The 24,215-nt window shown below is 35.6% G+C and overlaps 2 protein-coding genes, 1 long non-coding RNA gene and 2 pseudogenes across 4 annotated transcripts; 2 read left to right on the top strand and 3 right to left on the bottom strand.

Moving 5' to 3' along the window:
* Positions 1–1,864: 1,864 nt before the first annotated feature.
* On the bottom strand, positions 1,865–22,346 carry LOC126732682 (probable disease resistance protein At5g66900; annotated as a pseudogene).
* On the bottom strand, positions 1,955–6,850 carry LOC126732675 (probable disease resistance protein At5g66900). Of its 2 annotated transcripts, XM_050435651.1 has the most exons (6): positions 6,710–6,850; positions 5,938–6,615; positions 4,848–5,254; positions 4,231–4,592; positions 3,518–3,729; positions 1,955–3,437 (listed from the first exon to the last, which is right to left on the bottom strand). In XM_050435651.1, exons 1-6 carry the CDS (start codon positions 6,837–6,839, stop codon positions 2,602–2,604), a joined length of 2,625 nt encoding a protein of 874 aa, XP_050291608.1. In that variant the 5' UTR covers positions 6,840–6,850; the 3' UTR covers positions 1,955–2,601. The 2 variants fall into 2 exon arrangements, with proteins under 2 accessions (XP_050291608.1, XP_050291609.1); XM_050435652.1 differs by having other exon boundaries at positions 5,938–6,748.
* Positions 7,669–9,462, top strand: LOC126732690 (pentatricopeptide repeat-containing protein At4g37170-like; annotated as a pseudogene).
* Positions 12,704–18,557, top strand: LOC126732696 (uncharacterized). Its single transcript, XR_007659523.1, has 2 exons — positions 12,704–12,812; positions 18,492–18,557. It is a non-coding gene; the product is annotated as an uncharacterized LOC126732696 (long non-coding RNA).
* Positions 16,028–22,199, bottom strand: LOC126732686 (probable disease resistance protein At5g66900). Its single transcript, XM_050435670.1, has 6 exons — positions 21,530–22,199; positions 20,323–20,729; positions 19,631–19,992; positions 18,675–18,886; positions 17,420–18,576; positions 16,028–16,158 (listed from the first exon to the last, which is right to left on the bottom strand). The coding sequence occupies exons 1-5, from the start codon at positions 22,143–22,145 to the stop codon at positions 17,741–17,743; spliced, it is 2,433 nt and encodes an 810-aa protein (XP_050291627.1). The 5' UTR covers positions 22,146–22,199; the 3' UTR covers positions 16,028–16,158; positions 17,420–17,740.
* Positions 22,347–24,215: the final 1,869 nt, after the last annotated feature.

The following is a 24,215-nucleotide window of genomic DNA, read 5'->3' as shown; positions in this document are numbered from 1 at the left end:
AAATGGAAGAGGTCTTCTCTATTTATAGGGGAAGGGATGGCTTAGCTTTAAAGCTAAGTTATTAGCTTTCTTCTGAAGCTAAGGGAGGAGATAACCTGTTTAAATGAGCTGGGACGGATTTGGTGTTGATCCCCATTCAAATTTTGAAATGATGTTGCACCTGCTTCGTATTTGGCTCTAATTTTCTGTTCAAAATTCCAATTGATTCAAGATGGGTGTTTTTTGAAAGGAAATTCAATTATCTACAACTTTTTCTGAAATAGAGAAAGCCAAATTTCAATGTTATCCATGCCAAAAATGTGTTTCAAATTGCTGCTGAAAATAGTAACGTCTTTTGAGCATTTTTGAATTTTTTCATAGGATGTATCTGTTTCTTTATCCAATTTATTTTAAAAAAATCTTTCTTCTGAAGCAAAGGGAAAGGATAAGTCTATTAGATAGGCTTGAACAGATTTGATGTTGAACCCATTTGAAATTTTGAGAGAAAATTGAAGATAATGCTGAATTTGTGTTATCTTCTGCACCTGTTTCGTATTTTGGCCATAACTTTCTGCTCAAAATTCCAATCGATTCGGGATTGATGTTTATTGAAAGGAAATTTAATTCTCTACAACTTTTATAGAAATAGAGAAATCCAAATTTCAACGTTTTTCTTACCAAAAATGCGATTCAAGTTACTGCTGAAGATAATGACGTTTTTTGAGCATTTTTCTGTTTTTTTTAATTTTTCGTGGATCATATCTCCAAATTTTTTTTTTTTTTTTTTAAAGAGCAGATAAGATGCCATAAAGAAAAACATTTTTTATTATTTCTTAAAAAAAAATGAAATAAAATGAAATCCAATCAAAAATCACACTTAATTAATTTCAAATTAATTTTGAGAACCAATCAAAATTAAGTGTTTAGAATATGATGTGATCAGGCCCATCGTATAGGTGAGCCATGATCATTGAAAGTTGTTTGTATGATAACTTTTGATCAGGTGGTCCGATCAAAACCCATAACATACCATTATGATTGTTAGAACATCAAGATTTGTTAGGTATCACAAATCTAAAGATCTACCGGTTGGTTAAATGCAAGTTGTAAAATTGGGTGTCTACAGCACGTTATTAATTTGTTTCAAGTATGATTACAACATCAATCCTTTGGCTTCTTTTTGCTTTTCTTCATATTACCACCCTAGCTAAGAGAACACATGGAAGCAAAGAGCCAAATGTAGGCTATGTTTAGACAGTCAGAATGAGAGTCAAAGCATGGAATTGAACACAGATTTAATGGACTATTGACTAAATTGCATCTCTTGTCTCAACTATCTACCGATTATGCTGATCTGGAATATAATTTAGACTAGTGTGTTATTGTTTTTGATAACTATTGGAATATAATTGTGATATATAGAAAACATTATAATATAAATCATGCAAGACATTGTCTTAGTAGTAGATCTCTTATGATAGCGTGACTGTTGGATCGTTATGGTGGAAATCTAATCAGTGTTCATGAAGCATAATTACTGACCAACAACCAGTGTATTATTTTGGATGAGTTTAATCAGGGGCAAAAAATATGCTATAACTTAAAACACCTAAAAGAAAAAAAGCAAACAAAACCCAATAAGAGTGAATTTGCCCTACGCATGGGCCATTCTATTATCAGGGCAAAATCAAGCCCCATTTTGGGAAGTGAGATTCAACGGGTGCTCAGATAATAAAACATAATTGAAACTATAGGGTTCCCTAGGAAACAATATGATGCTAATGAAGTAACCGCACAAAAGGTCATCATTGATTCAAAAGCTGCACCTGCAGGGAAGGGATAGAGAGAGGAGAAAAAAAAAAAAACTAAAGATTTCACTTTGTACTTGTAATCAAAAGTCTTATTTATTTATTTTGGTAAAAAGGACAATATATTAAGAACTACCCAAAGTAAACAATTGTTTAACGACGAGTCCTCTCATAGTACATTCCAATATAGTCATAAAACAAAAGTCCTCTCATAGTACATGCCAATATAGTCATAAAACAAAAGCAAAACAATGTCCACAGGCGGACTATCATGGATTACAAAGTCTTGCTGGATGCCTTTCAATCAATGAGAAAGTGGGCCAGATTCTATAGGATCAAACCAATGGAACCTATATATATATATATATATATATATATATATATATATAGAGAGAGAGAGAGAGAGAGAGAGAGAGAGAGAGAGAGGTAAAGGCAGTGTTCAAGAGAAACATATAATACCTTATGCCAAAAGAATGATCAAGCATAAGCTTACATCATTCAGGGCTTGAGCAGGATCAATAGCTTCTGAGAGATTATAATTGGAAAATGAGGCCTAATGGCAACATACCCCAGTAACCTTTCAATGCCATTAAGAATAATGATTCTCAGTGTTGACTTGTATGCATCCTCAAACACCTTGACAATATGTACACAGGTTCTCTCATGAAGAACAATCATTGCTTCTACTGAGACTATCTTGACTAGCAACTACTGTTGACAATGGCTTTCACAGCGATTCTCCATATTTCTATTTGACATAAAATATATACTCAAACCTAAAACATTTTCCAAGAAGAACAATTCTCATAACTCATTATTTGGGAAGCCAATTCAAGTTGATATCTTTTTCAGCCACCTCTACTTTAAGTTCGGTGAGGAATTCCTTGATGGGCTCCCATAGCTTGGCCCTTTCTTTGTCACAAACCACGAGCTCTAATTGCTTAAGCTCCACAGTTGATTCTGGCAATGAATTACGCAATCTCAAGCAACCTTTCATGTTGAGCACTTTTAAATTACATAACTCACCAATGTGTTTTGGCAACTTGCCAATGCTTAGACAGTCAGATATGTCAAGAATGCTTAACTTATGGAGGCTTTTGATTGACTCTGGCAACTCTGACAAATCAGTACAAGACCTAAACCTTAGTACTTCTAAATTCACCAGATTTCCAATTCCTTTAGATAATGCTGACAACTTATGACAATTGGTGATGATGAGTTTTTTTAGGAGGACAATATCACACAACCCAACAGGCAATTCCAGCAGATCATTGCAATAGTCAATGCGTATCTCTATTAGATTTGGCAAAGCATTTGAAAGTTGAATAGTACAATTCTCAAAAGCCTTACCAATATTACACATGAACAAGGATATTTTCTTCAAACTCTTCAATGGTACAAGGGTCTTGCAAAGGGAAGAAATTGAAACCTTCTCTAATCTAATTCTCCTAAAATTGGGTAGAGACCCGAGCAGTTGAAAATTGCTTATTTCAGCATGAAAGAAACCATAATTCGTGACTATCAAAACCTTGAGTTCATCCATTTTCTCCACAAACTCAGGTAAGGTGTAATTCTGTTTTTGAAAATTCAGAACTAAAACCTCAACTTTGGGTGCGTGAATGTTGCACCAACTCCATGAGAATGATTCACCTGCAAAAAGAATTGTATCGTGTGATAATCACTCATTATTATGTAGTTTACATAATGTGTTAGAGAGGAAATGTGCCAACCAGTTGAGATAGATAATAAGCGAGCATTGATGAGTTTCTGTTTCTTTTCCATCCACCTCTTTGGTAGATTGTTTCCACTTATGTTCAGAATCAGTCTTGGCCGTTCTTCTTCAGGCTCTTTGCTACTCTGATGCATAGCAAGCTCTCTAAGAATGTCATGCAGTGTGACAAAGTCATCATTGTAATAGCTTTTGGCCTCACTTGCATCTTTCCTGGTGAATGGGCAAATTAGAAGCTTAGAACATATTCAAAATTTTCAGACTTTACATACGAAAAACATATATTCCATTATCATTCCCAAAAAAAAAGAATATAATGACAACCAAGGGAAATCATTTTTGTTTACAATAATTAAACCAAGGGTCTGCAAGACAAGCAACGGAGAGATATAGACTAAGAAAATTCAAATCCCACACATTTCATGGCCAAAGTAGTTGGAATCTCTAGTTTGGTATAAGTTTCCTTCTTTCTAGCTCTTTGAAGTAATCACCCTTCCAATGGTAAGAAAAATCCTAAATTGGCCAGACATGTCAAATAAACCATAATATTATAAATTGCCATTGGAAGTTAATTAAGCCATAAGACATGATAAAATATTTGGGCCTATGGCCGGGTATAGAGTTATAGCATATTACAACTAGCAACTAGAATTAATCACATGAAGAAATCTCACTACAAGAAAATAATAATATAAAAATAGAAAGCCAGCATACCCTGCCATCACAAGACTGGCCAGATTTCGAGTAGTGAGTTCATGCAAATGGGCAATGGCATGGATGCCATCTTCATCTAGTTCATATAATTCTGCCCACATGTCAATGAGGATCGCAGCAGGGATCCTTTGGTCTTCGGGAAATGAACCTAGGTCCATGAAACACTCTTTGATGATAACCTTGTCATTCGAAAATTCTAGGCTACTTTCAAGATGACCAAGCAGCTTATCATCAGAACCAAGAAAAGATTGACCATTAGACCAATTCATTAGTCTACTTCTCCATACCACTTCATGCTGCCCACGCAGTGAGGCGCCAATTACTTGAAGGACTAGTGGGAATCCCCCACAGCCTTTTACTATCTACAATTCAAGGAACCAAATAAACTCAGTTATGGTTTGGAGGTTACAAGGGTAATTTTTGGCCAAGATTTTGCAGACAGTTGGGTTGTTGGGGGAAAAAAACAAAAACAAAAAAAAAAAAAAACCAAGCAAAGCTTAAACGTATGTGTATGTATGAAAACATAATTTTGGCAGGTATATATGGTATTATCATCTATATAACTTACCCAAAAGGCAAATGTACAAATATATACACACCACAAATTGACAAAGTACCTTTTTGACATCTTCTTCTGCTGGAATGTAAGAGCTCCCATCATGTAGGGATGCTGAGCGATGAAAAAGGGTCATTGCATCAACATCATTTAGTGGTTTTAAGTGATATGTAAACTTAAATCCTGGAAATGCAGTTCTTGAAGTAACCAAAATCTTGTAATTGGGAAGATCAAACTTAAACTTTTCAAGAAGGTATTCTGATCCAAGCCAGACATCATCTAGAATCAACAATATAGGATTAGGTGTAATATGATTCAGTAGTTGTGACAGCTGGTCGATTGCATCATCATCACTTTGAATTTGAAACTCAGGCTGCATGTTCTTATAATTAAATAGGCTTTGCACAATGACCTTCACGTTGGGAGTTTTTGAAACGTTCACAAAGAGAATATTGTTCTCAAACTTGCCTATCCAAACACAATGTAGTTAGAAAACTGCCACAGGCACATTTCATATCCCATAATATTAAACACATAATGGCGAAGTCATATGAACAGAATACCCAATCCCAATCGCAGCAAACGGTGAGAAGTGGGAGAAAAATTATGAGAAACACCACCAATTATGAAGATACGAGAATTGCTTCTTTTTCTTCTTTTCATTTTTTAACCATCTCTTTTCTTTTAGTATTTTCTAAGGCAGTAATTCCAAAGGCTGAAATATGCCAAAAGCACTGGTATGACTGTTGAGAGGACCAAACAAAAGAATGAAGATAAGTAGCAATGGCATACTTCAAACAGTAGTTCAATTTCTTGAGTGTGAATGCAATCTCACTTTTTCAATCATAGCCAAATATAGAATTGCCTTTTATTTTATTACATTATTTCATTTTAGGATTCAACAAAGAATTTCACAATGTATTTTGTTTGTTGAAGAGAAACTTATCCCACTATAAATAACTTCAAGAATATGCAAATTATATATTTCTTAAGGGTGCGAACTAGGTCCAATGCATTAGACCGGTCGAATGGTGAGACAATCAATGGTATCGAGTGCCACTGGACACTGATCCAAACTTCCCCCATTTCCTAAAACACTGGCAAAATAGAAAGTAAAATTACACACTGACACACAAAAGACAAGGAAGTACCTTTAATTATCTCATCCTGACAGAGCATTTGGACCAGTGTGGTCTTCCCACATCCTCCAGGAGCAGTCAATACAAGCAGCGTCACCTCCTCCTTCAACAGCAGCGTCTTCAACTCCTTCATTGGCATATCAAACCCAACTGTAAAATCCGGGGGTTGGCGAACCGCGAACGACACCTTTGGTGTCTCCACGGACCGGATCGAATCCATTCTCTGGCTAATATCACTCACAATTTCTCTAGTCTCAAACACAGTCATTGTACCATGTAATTGCAAATCAACCTGACAGAACCTCAAAATGGCCTTGTCCAACTTATAAAGCTTGCTTGAGTACTTGACTATTAAGACCAAGTTCCACCATGGGATTTGCAAGCACTTGCGAACCAGCTCCTCACCTTTCTTCATTTCTTCGATCAAGCTCTGTGTTTTCTCTACTGCGCGACCACGTTGTTGGTTTGATCGTTCTATTTTTTTGACCGTATCCGCCAAAAGATCTAACGTGGAATCGAGGTTTCTAAGAAGGCCTTTGAACTGACGGGCCTTGCTTACCACATCCTTAACTGTTTTTTGTAACAACGTAAAGACCTGTTCAAATCCTGCCCCAAGAAGAGATTCTGCAACCATCAGAGCCATAACTTTGCTGCTGCTTCTTCTTCTTCTTCTTCTTCTTCTTCTTCTTTCTTTAGGATGATGATGATTGATGAATGAGAATTTTATTCAAACAAATGAAAAGAGTGCAAAAAACAGTACAAGTAAACTAAAGTAGAAGCGAACCTGATACTAGAATAACTAGAGAGATAGAAACCAGTTGAGATCTCAAACTCTTCAATTTCTTCTCAGAGTCTTTGCGCTGGTAAAAGTAAACGGAGCAGAAAATACAAAATATATAAAGTAAACTACTCATCGCAGATTGACTGACTGACTCCGTTGAGTTGACTGTACTTGGAAGCTCCTTATTTGCATTGCATACAAAACATACCCACAGCCCACAGAGGCACAGACCTGAGGCCACACTGTTTTTTTTTTTTTTCTTCGTCAGTGAATAGCGAGTTACCAAATATGGGCTAGGCCCAAAATAAAGAAAGACAAAAATTCTGCCTATCCCTGTAGACGTGAAAGACTGGATTAGTGTTTGGTTGGGCCACTTTTTTTTTTTTTTTTTTCTTCTCAAAACCCAGTTTCAATTTTCGCTTTTTTATTTTTTTTATTTTTTATTTTTAAGGTAAACTACGTATTTGATCCCTATTCTTTATAGCATATTTTAATTTGGTCCTTAACCTTTCAATTATGTCAATTTGATCCTTAACCTTTTAGTGTTGTGTCAATTTAGTCCTTATTATTATATTTTGGATGAAAATTGATGATATGTCAAACGGTCAAAATAAAATTATAGTATATTGTCATATCAACAAAAACTAATTTTTTATTTTGACCATTAGACGCGTTATTAATTTTCATCCAAAAAATAATAGTAAGGACTAAATTGACACGATACTGAAAGTTTAAGGACTAAATTGACACAATTAAAAAGTTAGCGACCAAATTGAAATATGGTGTGTAAAATTTATCTTCTTCTTCTCTCTTTTTCTTTTTTTCTTTCTTTTCTTTTTAACAATCGCTTGCTTAACTAAATTCACCGACCACCCTCTGCTTCGAGGATATACTCGAAAGTCGGACCTCATACATGATACAACTTTACGTAAAGTTTATCCCCACGCTAAAAGCGTCCGGGGTTTTCATTGATAACCGTTTCCCTGATATCTATGTCAATTGTGAGGGTATGGCGGATGCCTAGAATATGTTTGATGAAATGGGTGAACAAGGTTTTGTTCTTGGAACACAATGATATTCGGCTATGCAAATGTGGGGAAGCTTAAAGAGGCTAGAAAGTTGGTTGATGAAATGCTGCAAAGAGATAATTTTTCGTGGATGGCAATGATATCATGGTGTGTTCACCATGACTGGCCTAAAGAGGCTTTGGAATTTTACAGAATGAGGTTAAGACATTGGAATTCAAAATTGAGTAGGTTCATTGTATTTAGTGCTCTTCCTGCTTCAGGTTCGTGGATATATAATGTGGAATGGATTGGATTTAGATGAGGCGGTTTGGAGTGTTTATCAGAGATGTATGAGAATTGAGGGAGTATAAAGGCGGCTAGGCAAATTTTTGACGAGATGGTGGTAGGGATGTTGTGTCTTGGACAGCAGTAATAGATGGATACTTGGGAGGATGGGACTATGGAAGAGGGATTTGCTTTGTTCTTGGTGTTGATGAGATTGGTGATTAGGCCTAGTGATTTCACGTTTACCGGGGTTTTAAATGCCTGTGCTGATCATGTTGCAGAGGACCTGGGCGAGCAAGTTCATGGCTACATGACGCGGATAGGGATTGATCCCCTTTCATTTGCAGCAAGTGCTCTTGTTCGTATGTATTCAAAGTGTGAGGCCATTCAAAATGCAAAAAGGGCATTTAAATGGATGCCTCGACCAGATTTAGTTTCATGGACTTCCCTGATTGTTGCAAAATGCTCAAAATGGTCAACCGAATGAGGCTCTTAAGTTCTTTGAGTTCTTCTCAGATCAGGAACCCAGCATGGCCACATTACTTTAGTTGTAGTTCTTTCTGCTTGTATCCATGCTTGATTACTTTGATAAAGTACTTGGACAGGATATTTCCACTTGATAAAGGAAAAGGGTGGATTAACGCATATAACAGATCATTATGCTTGTACCGCTGAGAATATTATTGACCAAATACCCATGAAACCTGATAAGATCTTATGGGCTTCTCTACTTGGTGGTTGTAGAATCATGGAAACTTTGAATTGGTAAGCATGCAGCAGAAGCATTATTTAAGATAGAACCTGAGAATCAAGCTTCTTATATGCCCTGGCTACTGCTCGTATGTAGGGTTAGGTGGCAAAGGTTAGAAAGGCTATTGATGACAAAGGGGTGATAAAGAAACTGGGTTTAAGTTGGATTGAGATTTAAAGAGAGGTGCATGTATACCTGTGGTGGAAAATTATGCTACTGCCCATATGTGCAGGATTCTCTCTCCTACCACAGTGAAAAGTTTGCAGTTGCATTTGGAATCATTTCAACTCCACCAGGAACAAAAATCAAGCTTTTTGACAATTTAAGAACTCGTGTTGATTGCCACAGTGACATTAAATTTATTTCATAAATTGTTCAAAGAAAAATAATAGAAAGGGATTCAAATTGGTTTCATTCTTTTAAGGATGGGAGTTGTTCATGTTGAGACCATTGGTAATTCAAGCCACCTAAAGATCTAAGGCATGTTTCTACATGATTTCAGAAACATAAGTGGAATAATTTTCCTCTGATATGTGCATTTTCTACAAATCTTTCTGGATTCATTTCTTGGAGTGTCTGTGATATATGACTATTCCTTTTTTCCCTTATAAGACTTGGTGCTGCTTCCTGAGACTGTTGGGAGTTGTCCAATGGTGGATCCACAAGTATTTAGAGAGAGAGAGAGAGAGAGAGAGAGAGAGAGAGAGAGCGAGAGAGAGAAGGGGGGGGGGGGGGAAGAGTAATTGCACTTTATCTTACCTGTTCTTGTGTTCATGTTGATAATTGATTGGTTGCACAAATTACTGGAGAATATAAATTTTTCTAATGTTGGTTCTTCTTTTGCTTCAACAGTTAGCTAGAGGTGTGCTTGAAGAACTCATGCAAGCATCAGCATTCTTTCTTGGCAATTATCCCGCTTGCATTAAGTAGCTTTTGTTTTCACTTTATTTAGTATTATTACAGTTTTTTGTTAAAACTGTTGTCATGCTTCTATTGAATACTATTTAGCTATGGAAGCCTGGCATGTATATTCCCTGGGATTTTACACTAAACCTTAAGAGTGCCTTCAAAATCTTGGTCGCTATCCCAAGATTTCCACGTCGAGAACCTGGGCGTCAAAATGCTTATCAATTTTGCCGTGAACGTTTTTTATCTCTATATGACCACACTGCAAATGAAATACAGCTCCTTTATGGCTAAAATGCACTGCCACACTATCGTATGCAAATGCAAGCACACCCTATAGTCCAGCTTTGATGGACTCCATTTTCCAGTTTCCACAAGGAGATAATAATTGATTACAGGCCAGTTGATATAAGAACCATTTGAACCATCTTTAGACTCTTTTATTATCTCTTCTCTGTATTCTAGTTTGTGAGTCCCTTGAATGGTAGTAACTACATCATGCAACATGCTAGCATGATTTTTCATTTGTACAAATATAATTTTCTACCCCAAAATCTATCATAATTTAACATATCTGTAACTAATCGCTTGAATTTTAGCAAGTTCGAATTGTACTGCTCTATAGCCACTGAAATATAGTTCTCCTGTCTTTACAAGAAGTTTGTTGCAATCTTGATTTATCTCTTGGATTCGAAATTTTTTTTACTCTCGTTAAAATGTAGAGGAAAATAGAAGCACCTGGCAATCAGTAGTGACTCTATCAGAATTCCAAATTGATTTAGCTTACTATTTTGTATGTGCATTTGGTAGGCTTGTTAATTTGTAAGAAACTGCAATATCATGAGGAAGAATGCCTCATGAATCATGATGAAGCTTTCAGAATGTGGCTTCATTAGTTTAAAAGGCACTTGTTTACAAGCACGTTATTAACTTGTTTCAAGTACGATTACAACATCAATCCTTTGGCTTCGTCTTGCTTTTCTTCACATTACCACCCTGGCTAAGAGAACACATGGAAGCAAGGAGCCAAATGTAGGCTAAGTTTAGACAGTCAGAATGAGAGTCAAAGCATGGAATTGAACACAGATTTAATGGACTACTTGCATCTCCTGTCTCAACTATCTACCGATTATGCTGATCTGGAATATAATTTAGACTGGTGTGTTATTGTTTTTGATAACCATTGGAATATAATTGTGATATCTAGAAAACATTTTAATAGAAATCATGCAAGACATTGTCTTAGTAGTTGATCTCTTATGATAGCGTGACTGTTGGAACGTTATGGTGGAAATCTAATCAGTGTTCAAGAAGCATAATTACTGACCAATAGCCAGTGTATTATTTTGGATGAGTTTAATCAAGTGCAAAAAGATGCTATATCTTAAAACGCCTAAAAAAAACGAAAAAAAGCAAACAAAACCCAATAAGAGTGAATTTTCCCTACGCATGGGGCATTCTATTATGAGGGCAAAACCAAGCCCCATTTTAAGAAGTGAGATTCAACTGGTGCTCAGATAATAAAACATAATTGGAACTATAGGGTTCCCTAGGAAACAATACGATGCTAATGAAGTAACTGCACATGTTAACCAAAAAAAAAAAGAAGTAACTGCACAAAAGATCCACTTTGATTCAAAAGCTGCACCTGCAGGGTAGGGATAGAGAGAGGAGAAAAAAAAAACTAAAGATTTCACATAGTACTTGTGATCAAAAGAGAAGTCTAATTTTATTTTTTTATTTTTGGTAAAAAGGATAATATATTAAGAACTACCCAAAGGAAACAACTGTTTTAGGATGAGTGCTCTCATAGTACATGCCAATATAGTTATTAAACAAAAGCAAAACAATGTCCGCAGGCGGACTATCATAGATTACAAAGTCTTGCTGGATGCCTTTCAATCAATGAGAAAGTGGGCCAGATTCTATAGGATCAAACTAATGGAACCTATATATATATATATATATATATAGAGAGAGAGAGAGAGAGAGAGAGAGAGAGAAACACATAATACCCACAAAAAAAAAAAATTTTTTGAAATGACCCAAGTATTATGCCAAAAGAATGATCAAGCATAAGCTTACATCATTCAGGGCTCGAGCAGGATCAATAGCTTCTGAGAGATTATAATTGAAAAATGAGGCCTAATGGCAACATACCCCAGTAACCTTTCAATGCCTTTAAGAATAATGATTCTCAGTGTTGACTTGTATGCATCCTCAAACACCTTGACAATATGTACACAGGTTCTCTCATGAAGAACAATCATTGCTTCTGCTAAGACTATCTTGACTAGCAGCTACTGTTGACAATGGCTTTCACAGCGATTCTCCATATTTCCATTTGACATAAAATATATACTCAAACCTAAAACATTTTCCAAGAAGGACAATTCTTATAACTCATTTTTTGGGAAGCCAATTCAAGTTGATATCTTTTTCAGCCACCTCTACTTTAAGCTTGGTGAGGAATTCCTTGATAGGCTCCCATAGCTTGGCCCTTTCTTCGTCACAAACCACAAGCTCTAATTGGTTAAGCTCCACGGTTGATTCTGGCAATGAATTACGCAATCTCAAGCAACCTCTCATGTTGAGCACTTTTAAATTACACAACTCACCAATGTGTTTTGGTAACTGGCTAATGCTTAGGCAGTCAGATAGGTCAAGAATGCTTAACTTATGGAGGCTTCTCATTGACTCTGGCAACTCTGACAAATCAGTACAAGACCTAAACCTTAGTACTTCTAAATTCACCAGATTTCCAATTCCTTTAGATAATGCTGACAACTTATGACAATTGGTGATGATGAGTTTTTTTAGGAGGACAATATCACACAACCCAACAGGCAATTCCAGCAAATCATTGCAATAGTCAATGCGTATCTCTATTAGATTTGGCAAAGCATTTGAAAGTTGAATGGTACAATTCTCAAAAGCTTTACCAATATTACACATGAACAAGGATATTTTCTTCAAACTCTTCAATGGTACAAGGGTCTTGCAAAGGGAGGAAATTGAAACCTTCTCTAATCTAATTCTCCTAAAATTGGGTAGAGACCCGAGCAGTTGAAAATTGCTTATTTCAGCATGAAAGAAACCATAATTCGTGACTATCAAAACCTTGAGTTCATCCATTTTCTCCACAAACTCAGGTAAGGTGTAATTCTGTGTCTGAAAATTCAGAACTAAAACCTCAACTTTGGGTGCTTGAATGTTGCACCAACTCCATGAGAATGATTCATCTGCAAAAAGAATTCTATACAGTGTGATAATCACTCATTATTATGTAGTTTACATAATGTGTTAAGAGAGGAAATGTGCCAACCAGTTGAGATAGATAATAAGCGAGCATTGATGAGTTTCTGTTTCTTTTCCATCCACCTCTTTGGTAGATTGTTTCCACTTATGTTCAGAATCAGTCTTGGCCTTTCTTCTTCAGGCTCTTTGCTACTCTGATGCATAGCAAGCTCTCTAAGAATGTCATGCAGTGTGACAAAGTCATCATTGAAATAGCTGTTGGCCTCACTTGCATCTTTCCTGGTGAATGGGCAAATTAGAAGCTTAGAACATATTCAAAATTTTCAGACTTTGCATACGAAAAACATATATTCCATTATCATTCCAAAAAAAAAAAGAATATAATGACAACCAAGGGAAATCATTTTTGTTTACAATAATTTAAACCAAGGGTCTGCGAGACAAGCAACGGAGAGATATAGACTAAGAAAATTTGAAATCCCGCACATTTCATTGCCAAAGTAGTTGGAATCTCTAGTTTGGTATAAGTTTCCTTCTTTCTAGCTCTTTGAAGTAATCACCCTTCCAATGGTAAGAAAAATCCTAAATTGGCCAGACAGGTGAAATAAACCATAATATTATAAATTGCCATTGGAAGTTGATTAAGCCATAAGACATGATAAAATATTTGGGCCTATGGCCGGGTATAGAGTTATAACATATTACAACTAGCAACTAGAAGTAATCACATGAAGAAATCTCACTACAAGAAAATAATAATATAAAAATAGAAAGCCAGCATACCCTACCATCACAAGACTGGCCAGATTTCGAGTAGTGAGTTCTCGCAAATGGGCAATGGCATGGATGCCATCTTCATCTAGTTCATATAATTCTGCCCACATGTCAATGAGGATGGCAGCAGGGATCCTTTGGTCTTCGGGAAATGAACCTAGGTCCATGAAACACTCTTTGATGATAACCTTGTCATCCGAAAATTCTAGGCTACTTTCAAGATGACCAAGCAGCTTAGCATCAGAACCGAGAAAAGATTGACCACTAGACCATTTCATTAGTCTACTTTTCCATACCACTGCATGCTCCCCACGCAGTGAGCCGCCAATTACTTGAAGGACTAGTGGGAATCCCCCACAGCCTTTTACTATCTACAATTCAAGGAACCAAATAAACTCAGTTATTGTTTGGAGGTTACAGGGGTAATTTTTGGCCAAGATTTTGGAGACAGTTGGGTTGTTGGGGAAAAAAAACAAAAAACCAAGCAAAGCTTAAACGTATGTGTATGTATGAAAACATAATTTTGGCTGGTATATATGGTATTATCATCTATATACCTTACCCAAAAGGCAAATGTACAAATATATACACACCACAAATTGACAAGGTACCTTTTTGACATTTTCTTCTGCTGGAATGTAAGAGCTCCCATCATGTAGGGATGCTGAGTGACGAAAAAGGGTCATTGCATCAACATCATTTAGTGGTTTTAAGTGATATGTAAATTCAAATCTTGGAAATGCAGTTCTTGAAGTAACCAAAATCTTGTATTTTGGAATATTAAACTTAAACTTTTCGGGAAGGGATTCCGATCCAAGCCAGACGTCATCCAGGATCAACAATATAGGATTAGGTCCAATATGATTCAGCAGTTGTGGTAGCTGTTCGATTGCTTGTTCATCACTTTGAATTAGAAACTCAGGCCGACAATGCTTATAATCAAATAGTTTTTGTACAATGACCTTCACGTTGGGAGTTTTTGAAACGTTGACAAAGAGAATATTTTCCTTATATATGCCTATCCAAAAACAGTGTAGTTAGAAAGCTGCAGTGGAGGCACATTTCATATCCATAACATTACACACAGAAACACGCATAATGGCCAAGTCAAATGAATAGAATTCCCAATCCCAATCCCAGCAAAGGGCAAGAAGTGAAAACGCTACCAATTATGAAGATATGAGAATTGTATTTTTTAAGCATCTCCTGATTTGACATGTTAATTAAGGTGGTAACAAAAGTATAACTTCGGATATAATAGAATGGTGGAAAAAAATACAAACGAACAACCCTAATTACTCTGTTGAGATCCATAGCCAACCCCAAAATATTGGGACTAAGGCTCAATTGTTGTTGTTGTTTTATTTCTTTTCTTTTACTACTTTTCTAAGATAGAATTTCATAGTATGAAATATGCCAAAAACACTGCTATGACAGTTGAAAGGGCCAAAACAAAAGAATGAACATAATTAGCCCTGGCATACCACATCTTACCTAGTGAGACAGTTTTTTTTTTTTTTTTTCCAAACAGTATTTGAATTTCACATGCATAAATTCAAGTTTTCATGTGTGAATGCAATCCCATTATTCCAATTCCAATTATAACCAAACATATAATATTCAATCAGTAGATTCATATCAGGATTCAGAACTGAAATTCGATGTGTATTTTGTTGTTGGTACTCCCAAAGGATAAGGATTTACATAACTTCAACAATATGTAAACAGTACTTCTAAAACAGTTGCCAATTATAAAGTAAAAAATTACACACACCCAAAAAAATAAAAAAGTAAAAAGAGAAATGAGAGTACCCTTAATTTGGTCATCTTGACAAAGCTTTTGGACCAACGTGGTCTTCCCACATCCTCCAGGGGCAGTCAATAGAAGCAGCTGCACTTCCTCCTTCAACAGCAGAGTCTTCAACTCCATTATTGGCATTTCCAACCCAACTGTTAAATCCCGGAGTCCAGGAACCGCGCACGACGCCCTTGGTGTCTCCAGACTCTCCGCGACCGAATCCACTTTCTGCAGCATACGATTCATACTTAACAAAGCCTTCAAAGCATTCCTTGTGCCATATACTTGCAAATCAACCTGACAGAACTTGACGATCTCCTTGTCCAACTCTTGAAGTTTGGTGGAGTAATAGACTTTGAAGTAGTAGTTCCACCACCGGATTTTCGAGCACTTGCGAACCAGCTTCTCTCCTTTCTTCATATGTTCGATCAAGGTCTCTGTTTCCACTTTTGGGAGTTCAAGTTGTTCGCTTAACCGTCTTATATCCTCGGCCAATGGCGCCAACCTACCTAGCTGGGATTCAAGGCTTTTGAGAATGGGTCTGAACATAAGGGCTTTGCTTCCACTTCCTTAACTGCGTCATGCAACACCGCAAAAACCTCTCCAAATACTGCCCCAAGAGCTGCCCCTGCTGCCATAACTTTTCTTCCCAGACTTCACTCACTCTACCCAACTATGCAAAATACAAACTTTTTTTTAGTTTTTGAGGATGAATTAGATTTTAATATAATAATAATAATAAGTACAAAAGACAAATAATAAAGCAATATTCGATGTACACCACGAACTAGGGAGGAAGTTTCTGAGTCTTTTAAGTCTTTCAGCACATTGACCTTGCATATTCATACTACTAGTCAGTAGCCACCCGTGCTACGCACGGTTTTTTTTTTTTTTTTTTATTATTATTTTTTATTTTTTATTTTGTTTTTAGAATCAAATTGAATTTATTTCATTAAAGAAAAAACTTAGCTATAATCAACCAAAAGAATAGGTACAATAGGGGAGAAACTTCCTCCATCCAAACAACTAAACCACTGACATGTTTCGCATGTCTAGCGAAGTTATGAGTTACAAAATTTCCTTTTCGCTTAACATAAGAGACACTACAACTAAGAAAAGAGCCTATAAGAATCTTTATTTCCTCAACAAGGTTGCCAAAGGAAGCAAGTGATTGCTCTATATCTTGAAGGGCTTGGGTGATGATCTTTGAATCTCCTTCCAATATAATAGAGCTAAGACTCAGGTCCTTTGCAAGGAGTATTGCCCGTCTCGCTACTGCTACTTCCACATCTGCCACTGTCTGAGGAAGGGTAATACGCTCTACAAGGGATGCTATCACTCTCCCTTCACTATCACTATGACAGCACCTATCCCTGCCTCGTTGGTTTCTCGAAAAATCAAGTCCTATTTTAGGAAATGAGATTCAAATGGTGCTTAGATAATAAAACATAATTGAAACTAGGGTTCCCTAGGAAATGATACGATGCTAATGAAGTTTATAACACAATGTCTCAAGGATCTTCTCTATTAAACTACTTCTATCCTTTTATGCCATTAACTTATCCTTTTTCAGGATACATCATGACAAAACCTATATATATATATATATATATATATATATATATATATACACACACAGCACAAAAGGTTCTCTTTGATTCTAAGGCTACACCTGCAAGGTAGAAATAGAGAGAGGAAAAAACTAAAGATTTCACATAGTTCTTGTGATCAAAAAAAGGAATCTTATTTATTTCATACCTTTCAGTTAAAGAGAAAATGGACCAGATTCTATAGGATCAAACCAATGAAACTTTTATATATGTATATATATAGAGAGGTAAAGGCAGTGTTCATGAGAGACATAATACTAACAAAAAAATAAAAATGAAAAGACCCAAGGATTATGCACAAAGAATGATCAAGCATAAGCTTACATCATTCAGGGCTTGAGCAGGATCAATAGCTTCTGATAGATTACATTTGAAAAATGAGGCCTAATGGCAACATACACCAGTAACCTTTCAATGCCATTAAGAATAATGATTCTCAGTGGTGACTTGTATGCATCCTCAAACATCTTGACAATATGTACACAGGTTCTCTCGTGAAGAACAATCATTGCTTCCGTTGAGACCATCTTGACTAGCAGCTAGTATTGGCAATGGCTTTGATAGTGATTCTCCATATTTCCATTTGACATAATAAATATACTCAAGCCTAAAACATTTTCCAAGAAGAACAATTCTCATAACGCATTATTTGGGAAGCCAATTCAAGTTGATATCTTTTTCAGCCACCTCTACTTTAAGCTTGGTGAGGAATTCCTTGATATGCTCCCATAACTTGGCCCTTTCTTCGTCACATACCACAAGCTCTAATTGCTTAAGCTCCATAGTTGATTCTGGCAACGGATCACGCAATCTCAAGCAACCTTTCATGTTGAGCACTTTTAAATTACACAACTCACCAATATGTTTTGGCAACTTGCTAATGCTTAGGCAGTCAGATATGTCAAGAATGCTTAACTTATGGAGGCTTCTCATTGACTCTGGCAACTCTGACAAATCAGTACAAGACCTAAACCTTAGCACTTCTAAATTCACTAGCTTTCCAATTCCTTTAGGTAATGCAGACAACTTATGACAATTGGTGATGCTGAGTTTTTTTAGGAGGACAATATCACACAGCCCAACAGGCAATTCCAGCAAATCATTGCAATAGTCAATGCGTATCTCTATTAGATTTGGCAAAGCATTTGAAAGTTGAATAGTACAATTCTCAAAAGCCTTGCCAATATTACACATGAACAAGGTTATTTTCTTCAAACTTTTCAATGTAACAAGGGTCTCGCAAAGGGAAGAAATTGAAACCTTCTCCAATCTAATTCTCCTAAACTTGGGTAGAGACCCGAGCAGTTGAAAATTGCTTATTTTGGCATGAAAGAAACCACAATTAGTGACTATCAAAACCTTGAGTTCATCCATTTTCTCCACAAACTCAGGTAAGGTGTAATTCTTTGTCTGAAAATTCAGAACTAAAACCTCAACTTTGGGTGCTTGAATGTTGCACCAACTCCATGAGAATGATTCATCTGCAAAAAGAATTGTATACAATGTGATAAGCACTCATTATTATTTAGTTTACATAATGTGAATGAATGTGTATTTGGGAGAGAGAAAATGTGCTAACCAGTTGAGATAGATAATAATCGTGCATTGATAAGGAGTTGTTCCTGTTCCATCCACCACTTTGGTAGATTGTTTCCACTTATGTTCATAATCAGTCTTAGCCTTCGTCCTTCAGGCTCCTGGTTGCTCTGATGCATAGCAAGCTCTCTAAGAATGTCATGTTGTGTTACAAAGTCATCATTGTAATAGCTATTGACCTCACTTGCATCTTTCCTGGTGAATGGGTAAAATTAGAAGCTTAGAACATATTTTAAATTTTTATACTTTGCATACGAAAAACATATATTCCATTATCAACGCAAAAAAAAAAAAAAAAAAAAAAAAAAAAAAAAAAAAAAAGTAGAGAGAATATAATGACACAACTAAGGGAAATCAACACTATCAGTTTCTGTTTACAATAATTTAAATCAAGGGTATGCCAGAAAAGCAGCGAAAGATATAGACTAAGAAAAGTTGAAATCCCCCTCCTTTCATGGATAAAGTAGGTGGAATCTCTAGTTTGGTATAATTTTCCTTCTTTCTAGATCTTTGTAGTAACCACCTTTTCAATGGTAAGAAAATATTTGGGCCTATGGCTTTCTTATTTCGGCCTATGGTCAAGTATGTCAAATATACCATAATAACATATTATTAATTGCCATTAGAAGTTTTTTTTTTTTTTTTTTTTTTTTTTTTTTTTTTTTGAGGGAGTTTATCATCAAATCAGGACACCAATCAGTTTTTGGTGTAGGCAAGAATTAAACCTCAGATCTTTTATACAATCATCAAAGACTTTACCAGTTAAGTTGACTAGAACCCACAATTGCCATCAGAAGTTAATTAAGCCATAAGACATGATAAAATATCTAGGCCTATGGCTAGGTATAGAGTTATAACATATTACAACTAGCAACTAGCAGTAATCACATGAAGAAATCACACAAAAAGAAAATCATAGAAATAAAACAGCCAGCATACCTAGCCATCACAAGACTAGCTAGATTCCGAGTGGTGAGTTCTCGCAAATTGGCAATGGCATGGATGCCATCTTCATCTAGCCCATATAATTCTGCCCACATATCAATGAGGGCAGCAACGGGGATCCTTTGGTCTTCAGGAAATGAACCTAGGTCCATGAAACAATCTTCGATGTTGTCCATGTCATTTTGAAATTCTAGGCTTTTTTGAAGACAAGCAAGCAGCTCAGCATCAGAACTAACAAAAGATCGACCATCAGACCATTTCATTAGTCTACTGCGCCATACCTCCTCCTTTTGCCTACACAGTGAGCCGCCAATCACTTTAAGGACCAAAGGGAACCCCCCACAGCCTCTTACTATCTATAATTCAAGGAACCAAATAAACTTGGTTATTGTTTGGGGGTTACAGGGGCAATTTTTTTCTGAGAGTTTAATTATCTAAACCACACCAATTGTTCGGAAATATGAAAACATGGTTTTGAGTGACAAAACAAGCAAAGCAAAGTTTAAATGTATAAGTATGGAAACATAATTTTGGCAGGTACCTATGGTATTATGCACCTATATGTACATAACACCAAGAGGCAAAAGTACCTACATACTCATGCAATCATCTACATACCTTACCCAAAAGCAAAAGTACCAATAAAATTAAGCATATTTCATGCATATCTCAGATTGACAAGGTACCTTTTTGATATCTTCTTCTGCTGGAATGTAAGTGCTCCCATCTTGTAGGGATGCTGAGTGGCAAAAAAGATCATTTGCATCTACATCATTTAGCAGTTTCAAGTTATATGTAAATTCAAATCTTGGAAATGCTGTTCTTGAAGTAACCAAAATCTTGTATTTTGGAATATTAAACTTAAACTTTTCGGGAAGGGATTTTGATCCAAGCCAGACGTCATCCAGGATCAACAATATAGGATCAGGTCCAATATGATTCAGCAGTTGCGGTAGCTGTTCGATTGCATCTTCATCACTTTGAATTAGAAACTCAGGCCGAAAACGCTTATAATCAAATAGGTTTTGTACAATGACCTTCACGTTGGGAGTTTTTGAAACGTTGACAAAGAGAATATTTTCCTTATATATGCCTATCCAAAAACAGTGTAGTTAGAAAGCTGCAGTAGAGGCGCATTTCATATACATAACATTACACGCAGAAACATGCATAATGGCCAAGTCATATGAATAGAATTCCCAATCCCAACAAAGGGCAAGAAGTGAAAATGCTACCAATTATGAAGATATGAGAATTGTATTTTTTAAGCATCTCCTAATTTGACATGTTAATTAAGGTGGTAACAAAAGTATAACTTCAGATATAATAGAATGGTGGAAAAAAAATAGATACGAACAACCCTAATTACTCTGTCGAGATCCATAGCCAACCCCAAAATATTGGGACTAAGGCTCAATTGTTGTTGTTTTTGTTTTATTCCTTTTCTTTTACTATTTTTCTAAGATAGAATTTCATGGTATGAAATATACCAAAAACACTGCTATGACAGTTGAAAGGGCCAAAACAAAAGAATGAACATACTTAGCCATGGCATACCACATCTTACCTAATGAGACAGTTTTTTTTTTTTTTTTCCAAACAGTATTTCAATTTCACATGCATAAATTCAAGTTTTCATGTGTGAATGCAATCCCATTATTCCAATTCCAATTATAACCAAACATATAATATTCAATCAGTAGATTCATATCAGGATTCAGAACTGAAATTCTATGTGTATTTTGTTGTTGGTACTCCCAAATGATAAGGATTTACATAACTTCAACAATATGCAAACAATACTTCTAAAACAGTTGCCAATTATAAAGTAAAAAATTACACACACCCAAAAAAAAAAAAAAAAAAAAAAGAGAGAGAGAGAAATGAGAGTACCCTTAATTTGGTCATCTTGACAAAGCTTTTGGACCAACGTGGTCTTCCCACATCCTCCAGGGGCAGTCACTAGAAGCAGCTGTACTTCCTCCTTCAACAGCAGAGTCTTCAACTCCATTATTGGCATTTCCAACCCAACTGTTAAATCCCGGAGTCCAGGAACGGCGCACGACACCCTTGGTGTCTCCACGACCGAATCCACTTTCTGCAGCATACGATTCATACTTGACAAAGCCATCAAAGAATTCCTTCTGCCATATACTTGCAAATTAACCTGACAGAACTTGAGGATCTCCTTGTCCAACTCTTGAAGTTTGGTGGAGTAACGGACTTTTAAGCAGTAGTTCCACCACCGGATTTTCGAGCACTTGCGAACCAGCTTCTCTCCTTTCTTCATATGTTCGATCAAGGTCTCTGTTTCCACTTTTCGGGGTTCAAGTTGTTCGCTTAACCGTCCTATATCCTCGACCAATGGCGTCAAACTACCTAGCTGGGATTCAAGGCTTTTGAGAATGGGTTTGAACATAAGGGCTTTGCTTCCCACTTCCTTAACTGATTCATGAAACACCGCAAAAACCTCTCCAAATACTGCCCCAAGTGCTGCCTCTGCTGCCATAACTTTTCTTCCCAAACTTCACTCACTCTACCGAACTATGCAAAATGTAAACTTTTTTTTTAGTTTTTAAGGATGAATTAGATTTTAATATAATAAATGAAAACTTGCAACACAGCTAGCGCAAGTAAACTAGCAGTGAAACCTGAAAAATACAAGGCTGAATCAATTTAACAATCCAATAAACATGGAAACCAGTTCAGGTCCTTAAAAAAAGGGAAGAGAAAAATACCAAGGAAATTAATGTACCAATGTGAGTATATGTGTATGCTTTGCTTATTTATTCCTTCGTGGAAAAGAAATCAGAAGTGAAGTGTGAAACTAAAAAAGACAATAACAAAGCAATATTCGATGTACACTTTTCTACTAGGGAGGAAGTTTCCGAGTCTTTTAGAGCATTGACTTCGCATATTCATATTGCTAGTCACCCGTGCATCGCACGGTTTAGGGTCTGTTTGGACAAAACTTATTTTGTTGAAATTGAAAACTGAAAACACTGTAGTAAAATAATTTTTAAATGTGTGAATAGTGCCGTGGGACCTATTTTTAATGAAAAAATTGATAAAAAATAAAATTTGTGGGTCCGTGAACAGTACACGGATGCACGGTTCACGGAAGACTGGTCAAAAGTTGCGGCTACTATTCATGTACAGTACATAAACAGTAGCCGCTTGTGGGGGGAAAAACGCGTGCAAAAAAAAAAAAAAAGAGGGGAAAACGTAGAAACTAAACGCGCAAAATGCAACGCGTATCCAAACTTAGCCTTAGTGTAAAGTTAATAAACTTTTATTATCTACCTTACATTTCCTTTTTTTTTTTCCTCAAAGAATTCAATCTTCAAACTTGCAACCTAAAATTAATAAATGCAACCCTTGAGATTTAAGCAGATTTTAATCTTTCATTATTAGCGAATTTTTAAACAAATTTTTATTTGAGCCCTAATGCTCAAACAAATATGTGAAATTTTCAAAAAACATCATATTTTGTTTATTTTACTTACGGTTATTTTATATTATACAAAAGCTTTTTATATTTCAACCATTGTTGAAAAATTCATCATATGTAAAGCATTGAAAACTCCAAATATGACACATTTTCATGTTGAGTTAATGTAAAAAAAAAAAAAAGCATCAGAACCCTAATAAATATTAATGAAAAAGAAAATGATAAAATTTGGTAGAATGAACGGCGACAAATAATAACTTCTTTTTTTTTCTCTCTAGTAAATAAAGAAAGATGTGAGAATCATCTATAAAAAATGACATGTGCAAAACTTTTTATACTTTTGAGTTTTAAAAATATAACAATTTATAGTTTGATAATCACACTAAAAAAAATGTTAAAATAACAATCTAAAAATATAACAATTTATAGCTTGATTACAAAAATATCTATAAAAAAATATATTGATATTTCTTCCTTCCAAACAACTAGCACACTTAAATCATATCATTTGACCTGGAGATACTTGAATTGCTCATTAATTTGATGTCGTCTTTTGGTGCTTACTTTATCACCATCAACGCCACCATCGTCATCTCTCTTCCTCCTAACCACAATCCACGCATTAAGATTTTTAGAATAAATATAACAAATTCATCATGTAATTTTGTCAAACGGATTATATACATGTAATTAAGAAAATAATTATATTCTATTGAACTATTGAATAGATATAATATTACACAACATCATCATCCTCATCTAAAGTAACTCCTATTTGAATTATGTATGTTTCACCAAAGCATTTAAGAAAAAAAAAATTCTGGCTAGCATTTAGTCCACAAATGAAATGACTACTTATTTTTTGGTATAAAATTCGACACAAATTTATGGTGTTCCAAATACAATATTAGTGCATTTTGAATAATATTTTCAAATACAGCAATCTAGAAAAAAAAAAATTATATATATACACCGTTTAATACAGGTCTATTTTGGTATACCATTTTGAGATTATCAATAAAGATTAATATATATATATATATATATATAAATATATTGTAATTACTTGGAAATTGATGGCCCCAGCCCACTAAGAACAGTATTGCCTTGTCATTCAAACCAAGCCCA

This window comes from Quercus robur, chromosome 6, assembly GCF_932294415.1.
Source record: "Quercus robur chromosome 6, dhQueRobu3.1, whole genome shotgun sequence".
Lineage (NCBI taxonomy): Eukaryota > Viridiplantae > Streptophyta > Magnoliopsida > Fagales > Fagaceae > Quercus > Quercus robur.
The sequence above is the reverse complement of the archived record's forward strand: the minus strand, read 5'-3'. Positions and strand labels throughout refer to the sequence as shown.

Coding starts and splice junctions, on each gene's coding strand:
- LOC126732675 (XM_050435651.1), bottom strand. CDS start 6,839: ATGAGTAGTTTACTTTATATATTTTGTATTTTCTGCTCCGTTTACTTT. Junction 6,616..6,709: donor TCTAGTTATTCTAGTATCAG/GTTCGCTTCTAC, acceptor ATCATCCTAAAG/AAAGAAGAAGAAGAAGAAGA. Junction 3,438..3,517: donor CTTATTATCTATCTCAACTG/GTTGGCACATTT, acceptor TTCTTTTTGCAG/GTGAATCATTCTCATGGAGT.
- LOC126732686 (XM_050435670.1), bottom strand. CDS start 22,145: ATGGCAGCAGAGGCAGCACTTGGGGCAGTATTTGGAGAGGTTTTTGCG. Junction 19,993..20,322: donor CAGAAGAAGATATCAAAAAG/GTACCTTGTCAA, acceptor CTTGAATTATAG/ATAGTAAGAGGCTGTGGGGG. Junction 18,887..19,630: donor GCTAGTCTTGTGATGGCTAG/GTATGCTGGCTG, acceptor CCCATTCACCAG/GAAAGATGCAAGTGAGGTCA.